General features: G+C 49.6%; 1 protein-coding gene across 1 annotated transcript; it reads left to right on the top strand.

Annotated features, from left to right (window-relative positions):
* The first annotated feature begins 662 nt into the window (after positions 1 to 662).
* On the top strand, positions 663 to 2552 carry LOC130084827 (E3 SUMO-protein ligase KIAA1586-like). The gene has a single exon (XM_056250325.1). It carries the CDS (start codon positions 663 to 665, stop codon positions 2550 to 2552), a length of 1890 nt encoding a protein of 629 aa, XP_056106300.1.
* The last annotated feature ends 4211 nt before the right edge of the window (positions 2553 to 6763 follow it).

Genomic DNA, 6763 nt, shown 5'->3' on the forward strand with positions numbered 1-6763 from the left:
CATTAGTTGGCTTAATTTGTTCACCAAATATATATTTCCTCAATTATTTTCATGCTTAATTAAGTCTGCTAAGTGTGATTACGTAATGTGTGGCGCATCACAGCTAGTGCAAGACCAGCATTTGTGGTTAAAAAGTATATAAATGTTTGTTTTTATATATGATGGCCGATGGTTTGTCTAGATAAGACTCTTATTCCTCGGCTGGGATCGTGTCGAGACTTTAAAGCTGCACTGAAACTGATTAGACCGTCCAACCCGTTGGACCCCATTGAAATCACTATTATGGAAAAAAATCCGGGAATGTTTTCCTCAAAAACCTTTTCGACTGAAGAAACAAAGACATGAACATCATGACGTGGGGAGAGTAAATTACCAGGATTTTTTTAATTCTGAAGTGAAATACTCCTTTAAATGTGCATCAATTTAAAACATTTACACTATTAAATTACTAACATATGGTAATGTTAGTTATCAATATTTTTCAGATAATTAGCTATTGAAAGAGTGTAACATTTTTCTCCTTTCGCCTGCTTTTCATGCATTTGTTAACCATAGTGGGAGATTGTATACAGTTTATGAAATACTTTTGAGTACATTTTGGCCCTGTTCAGCAGATTATTACTAATATAGTTACAAAAGTTGTATGATGATGCTAATTAGTCATGGTTTTGCTTCCAGGTTGTGCTGTTTGCAGCGCAACAAAATCAACTGGCATCCTCACAGAAAAAAGAGTGTCCATATCTGAGGAGTGGGTGCACTTTAAGATCCAGTCCTCAAAGGCAAACAGGTCAACATCTCTGGCTTCTTTGAGGAACAAGATACGACGACATGAGACATCCAAGGCACACAAAATAGCTCAGGAGCTCACTGAAAAGGGTGGACAGGATTTACTTGGAAATTTGGTGAGTTCTATGTCAGAGACTGTGTTTGCTGAGACAGATGCTATATTCAGAACAGCATACTATCTTGCGAAAATGAACCGACCTTTCAATCTCATTGAGCTTCAGGAAAAAAATGGTGTCAACATGGGTGCTAGTCTGCACTCAAGGTACAGTTCTACAAAAATTGTGGAACACGTAGCAAAAGAGATGCAGAAAAAAATAGTTCACAGTTTTGTGTCGTCTTCAAGTAAGTTGTCTGTTCTCATTGACGAGGCTACATCTCTTAGCCACAAATCTGCCATGATTGTCAACTTGAAAGCCTCAGTAGATGGAGCTACTCCTGAATTTGTGTTTCTGGAGCTGGTTGAGCTGGAGAGCCAAAGGGCAGGGGATATAGAAAAAGCCCTTCTTGACTGTTTGGACACTGCAGGCTTCAGTGAAGAGTGGCTTCAAAAGAACTGGGTCTCATTTGTTTCAGATGGAGCTAGTGTCATGTTAGGCAAGAACTCTGGTGTGGCAACCAGGCTGACTGCAAGGTACCCTAACCTCTTCACATGGCACTGCATGAACCACCGTTTGGAACTGGCTGTATCTGATGCTGTGGATGAGGTTCAGGCAGTCAACCACTTCAAAGTGTTCATGGAGAAGATCCATAATCTCTACAGTCAGTCCAATAAAAATTCACGGGAGCTTCTGGAAGCAGCGCAAGAAGTGGGTTCACAAGTCCTGAAAATTGGCAGAGTTTTAAGTACGCGATGGGTGGCCAGCAGCTTTCGCTCTGTAAAGGCTGTGTGGAGGTCGTTTGAAGCATTTAACAGACACTTTGAAAATGCTGCAGGAGACCAAACAAGAAACGGCAAAGAGAGACAAACTTACAGAGGACTGGCACGTCGTATGCAAAGCAAGGAATTTCTGTGTGACCTTGGACTCATGTACGATGCACTGTCTGAACTTGCAAACCTGTCTCAGCAACTCCAGGCGCATTCAATCACACTCTTGAGAGCAGACCAGCTTCTGAAGTGCACCATAAGAGTGCTGGCATCATTCAAAGACACCCCAGGAGAGAAATCAGAGGAGGCACTGACAGCACAGGGTTTAGGACATTTTGGATCAGTTCCCCTGGAGTCAAATGCAAAGCTCACACCAATCAATGCAAAGCAGTTCCTACAAAGTCTGATCAACAACATGGAGAAGCGCCTCTCATTTGAAGGTGAAATGCTTCATGATCTCAGCGTTTTGGATACAGGCAACTGGCCGTCAACACCTGGCATACGGCATGGTGAGGCAGAAGTGAAACGACTGTGCAGGCGGTTCAATCTTTGTGAAGAGCAAGCAGTTAATGGTATGAGAGATTTCCTTGAGCACCCAGACAGTGAGCCTGAAAGCCTAAAACCACTCATACGATGCATGCAGGCCATCCCTTGCAGCACTGCTGAGTGTGAAAGGGACTTCAGTCTCATGAACAATGTATGCACGGAAAGAAGATCTACACTGCTGTTGTCTAATGTTACTAATTTGATGATGGTCAGCATCAATGGGCCTCCTGTAAGACTTTTTGAGCCAAGGAAATATGTAACAACATGGCTGAAAAGCCATCGCTCTGCCACGCAAGCAAGGAGGCAATGCACACCTCAGATGCCTGTGTACAAACAAATTTGGAAAGCTCTGTAGACTACCAGGCTAATACCCCCTACCACTCTCCGTAGTGACTTAGTGATCCCACTCCTCCCCTTCTGTCAGTGTTCAGTTCTTTTTCCACGACCCGTGGAGTAACACAGTGAACCCAGTATGGATTCATATGACAATGTTAAGTTGTTAATTCATGTTAATTCACATGACAATGTTAAGTGCCTTTTCAGCCGCCTTTCTTTTATTGAGGTAAAGCTTATTTGTCAATTAACCTTGTTTGTGTTTTCTTATTTGAAGCTTATTTGTCTTGTAGCAGTTCCTGGATGCTTTCTCATGCATTTAAAGGCATAGTAGTACGCCCAAAAACAAACGTTTTGTTGTCATTTACTGACCCTTATGTTGTTTTAAACCTGTATACATTTCTTTCTTCTGTTGAACACAAAAGAAGAAATTTTAAAGAATGTTGGTAACCAGACAGTTGTTGGCACCCATTGACTCCCATAATATTTTTTTTTCCTACTATGGAAGGCGATGGCTAATATAAAAGGAAGAATATGTTACAGATTTTAACTGGTTAATTTATGCAAACAGTAAAATAGAAAATCAGTCCAGTCTCCCCAGCTGTAAATGTCATTGGCTGACATGTTGATAACACATAAGCAGAATCTTTCAGAATGCCCTCAATCACATGTAGTTACACACTGTATGCATTAGTGAGTGTGGTGGTGCTTATGGGGTGTCGCTCTGGGACGAGTGAGTTAGAGGCTAGGAGGGAAAAATCACAGTATACTCACTACAAAAAAACGTCTCGGTTACGGATGTAACCCTCGTTCCCTGAGTAGGGAACGGAGACGTTCCGTCGGATGACGACGAATGGGGGTTTCGCTTAGAAAGCCTATCGACTTCGAGTATACAAAACGAGCCAATGGCAAGCAAATGCCATGGGTCTGCGGAATTTGCATGGCGCAACTCCGCCCCACCTCGTGGGAATAAAAGGAGAAAGCCGGCAATATGCAGATATGTTTCTTCGCTGAGGAGCCAAGACTGAACTCGGCTGTTCCAGCGGTACAGCGGAAGTGGCAGGCAGACGGAACGTCTCCGTTCCCTACTCAGGGAACGAGGGTTACATCCGTAACCGAGACGTTCCCTTTCGTTGTCACTCCGAGTTCCGTCGGATGACGACGAATGGGGATACCAGTCTAATCACGCCACCTTCTCAGCTGTCTTCCAGTGCCCTGCGTAATCTGAGATCCCTGTCGTGAGACTAGCACGGACAAAGGACTCCTATTTAGCACAGGAATACCAAGGTACACTGGGGAGCATATCCCAGGTTTTGAGGGGAATATGCAATTACTGCCAACCCAGAGGGGGGGGACTTAGAAAATACACATATGACCCGAAGGATGCATATGGGGAATCACTGGGGTGTCCAGCCGCAGGTGGAATATTTCAACCCCAGGGGTGGTAAGGTGGCTTGCCGAGGGAAAGACACATGCTCAGAGAGGCTTACAGTGGAAATACACATGTGGGGGTAGCTCAGAGGAGGTACCATGCACACGGAAGGCACCTAGCCGACGCGCAGGCAATAGACACTGGCGCCAGCGTCAGCAGTGCTGGAGGAGCTCAGGGCTTTCGGGGAAGCTCACCTGAGGAAATATCGCACGTATCCAGTCCGTGGAGTGGAATGGCGAGCAAGCGAAGACACCTAACGGGTCCCATGTTAGCTTGAAAAAGACAGTACATGGGAGGAGACTGGCTCCACTCGGAGATTGTAAAATCTGGCGAATGTGTTAGGTGTCGCCCAGCCTGCAGCTCTGCAGATGTCTGTTAGCGAGGCGCCATGCGCTAAAGCCCAAGAGGACGCGACACTCCGGGTGGAGTGTGCGGTCACACCAAGGGGGCACGGTTGACCTTGCTGCTGGTATGCCAAAGCAATGGCGTCCACTATCCAGAGAGACAACCTCTGCTTGGAGAGAGCCTTTCCCTTCAGCTTCCCACCATAACAGACAAAGAGCTGGTCTGAGGTCCTGAAACACTGCGTTCTGTCTACATAGATGCGAAGAGCACGTACTGGACAGAGCAGTGCCAAGGGCCCGGAAGGGAGTGGTAGGAACCTTGGGCACATATCCAGGCCGGGGTCTCAGGATCACGTGAGAGTAACCCGGCCCGAATTCCAAGCACGCTTTGTCAACGGAAAATGCGTGCAGGTCCCCTACCCTCTTGATGGAGGCCAGTGCAGTCAGAAGCGCTGTCTTCATTGACAGGAAGTTAAGCTCGACCGACTGCAAAGGCTCAAAGGGAGCGCTGCGCAGGGCAGTTAAGACCACTGCGAGGTCCCAAGAGGGTACGAGAGGAGGGCGAGGAGGATTCAGTCTCCTTGCTCCCCTCAGGAACCTGATGATCAGGTCATGCTTCCCCACAGACTTACCTTCTATCGGGTCATGATGTGCGGCAATAGCGGCGACATAGACCTTGAGGGTGGAGGGAGACAGCCTTTGCTCCAACCCTTCTTGAAGAAAGGAAAGCAGAACACTGATCGAACATCTCCGGGGGTCTTCTCGGTGAGAAGAGCACCAGTTGACAAAGAGGTTCCACTTCAACGCATAGACGTGTCTCGTGGACAACGCTCTAGCGGAAGTGATGGTAGCCACCACCGCTGGTGGTAGGGTACTCAAACCTGCCTCGTCCCGTCCAGGAGCCACACGTGGAGGTTCCAAAGATCGGGACGAGGGTGCCACAGGGTGCCCCGTCCCTGAGAAAGGAGGTCCTTCCTCAGAGGAATCGGCCAAGGAGGTGCTGTCGCGAGGAGTATGAGTTCGGAGAACCAGGTCCGGGTGGGCCAGTACGGCGCGACCAGAGTGACCTGCTCCTCGTCCTCCCTGACCTTGCGCAGGAATTGCGCAAGAAGGCTCACTGGGGGAAACGCATATTTGCGGCCCTGCGGCCAGCTGTGCGCCAGTGCATCCATGCCGAGCGTGCCCTCGGTCAGGGAATAATACAGGGCGCAATGGGTCGAGTCGTGAGAGGCAAACAGATCTATCTGTGCGTCCCCGAACTGGTCCCAAATCAGCTGAACCGACTGGGGATGGAGTCGCCAATCTCCCGGGAGGGGCTGAAGCCGTGAGAGCTCGTCGGCTTCACAGTTCAGGGCTCCGGGGATATAAATGGCAAGAAGCGACCTCAGATGCTTCTGACTCAATAAGAGGAGGTGGCGGGCGAGTTGCGACATACGGCGGGAGCGCAGACCACCTTGACGGTTGATGTACGCTACGGTCGCGGTATTGTCTGAACGGACTAGTACATGCTGGCCCCTGAGCACGGCTCGGAAGCGGCGCAAGGCGAGCTGTACAGCCAGCAACTCGAGGCAATTGACGTGCCACAGGCGGTGGGGTCCTGTCCAGGAGCCCGCGGCAGCACGTCCATTGCACATGGCACCCCAGCCCGTGGTAGAGGCATCTGTCGTTATGACAATATGCCGGGAAGCTCGTTCCAGGGGCACTCCGGCCCGTAGAAAACTGAGGTTCGACCACGGGGTGAAGGTCTGACGGCAGGTCGGAGTAACTGGTACTCGGAGAGTGCCGTGTTGCCATGCCCACCTCGGGACTCGGTCGCGAAGCCAAAGCTGAAGCGGTCTCATATGAAGTAATCCGAGCGGGGTTGCCACGGCTGCGGATGCCATATGCCCCAGGAGCCTCTGAAAAAGTTTCAGTGGAAACTTACGAGTGCGCGCGCGCGCGCAGTCACTGCTGACTTGCCTGAGACAGTTCGAGGGCAAGAGTGCGGACTCTTGCCCTCGAACTGTCTCAGGCAAGTCAGCAGTGACTGCGCGCGCGCGCGCACTCGTAAGCTGCGCAGACATGGCGACCGAGTCGATCTCCATACCGAGAAAAGAGATCCTCTGCACGGGGCAAAGTTTGCTCTTCTCCCAGTTGACCCGAAGGCCCAGACGGGCTACGTGGCGGAGCACCAAGTCCCTGTGTTCGCAAAGCTGATCTCGAGAGTGAGCTAGAATTAGCCAGTCGTCGAGGTAATTCAGAATGCGAACCCCGTGTTCCCGGAGGGGAACAAGGGCTGCCTCGACGACCTTCGTGAAGACGCGAGGAGACAGGGCTAGCCCGAATGGGAGAACTGCGTACTGATATGCCTGCCCCTCGAAAGCAAACCGCAGGAACGGTCTGTGTCGAGGGAGAATGGAGACATGAAAGTAGGCGTCCTTCAGGTCGATCGCTGCAAACCAATCCTGGTGCCGCAAA

Source organism: Rhinichthys klamathensis, unplaced genomic scaffold, assembly GCF_029890125.1.
Source record: "Rhinichthys klamathensis goyatoka isolate OS25496 unplaced genomic scaffold, OSU_Roscu_1.1 h1tg000003l_1, whole genome shotgun sequence".
NCBI lineage: Eukaryota > Metazoa > Chordata > Actinopteri > Cypriniformes > Leuciscidae > Rhinichthys > Rhinichthys klamathensis.

Coding starts and splice junctions, on each gene's coding strand:
- LOC130084827 (XM_056250325.1), top strand. CDS start 663: ATGGTTTTGCTTCCAGGTTGTGCTGTTTGCAGCGCAACAAAATCAACT.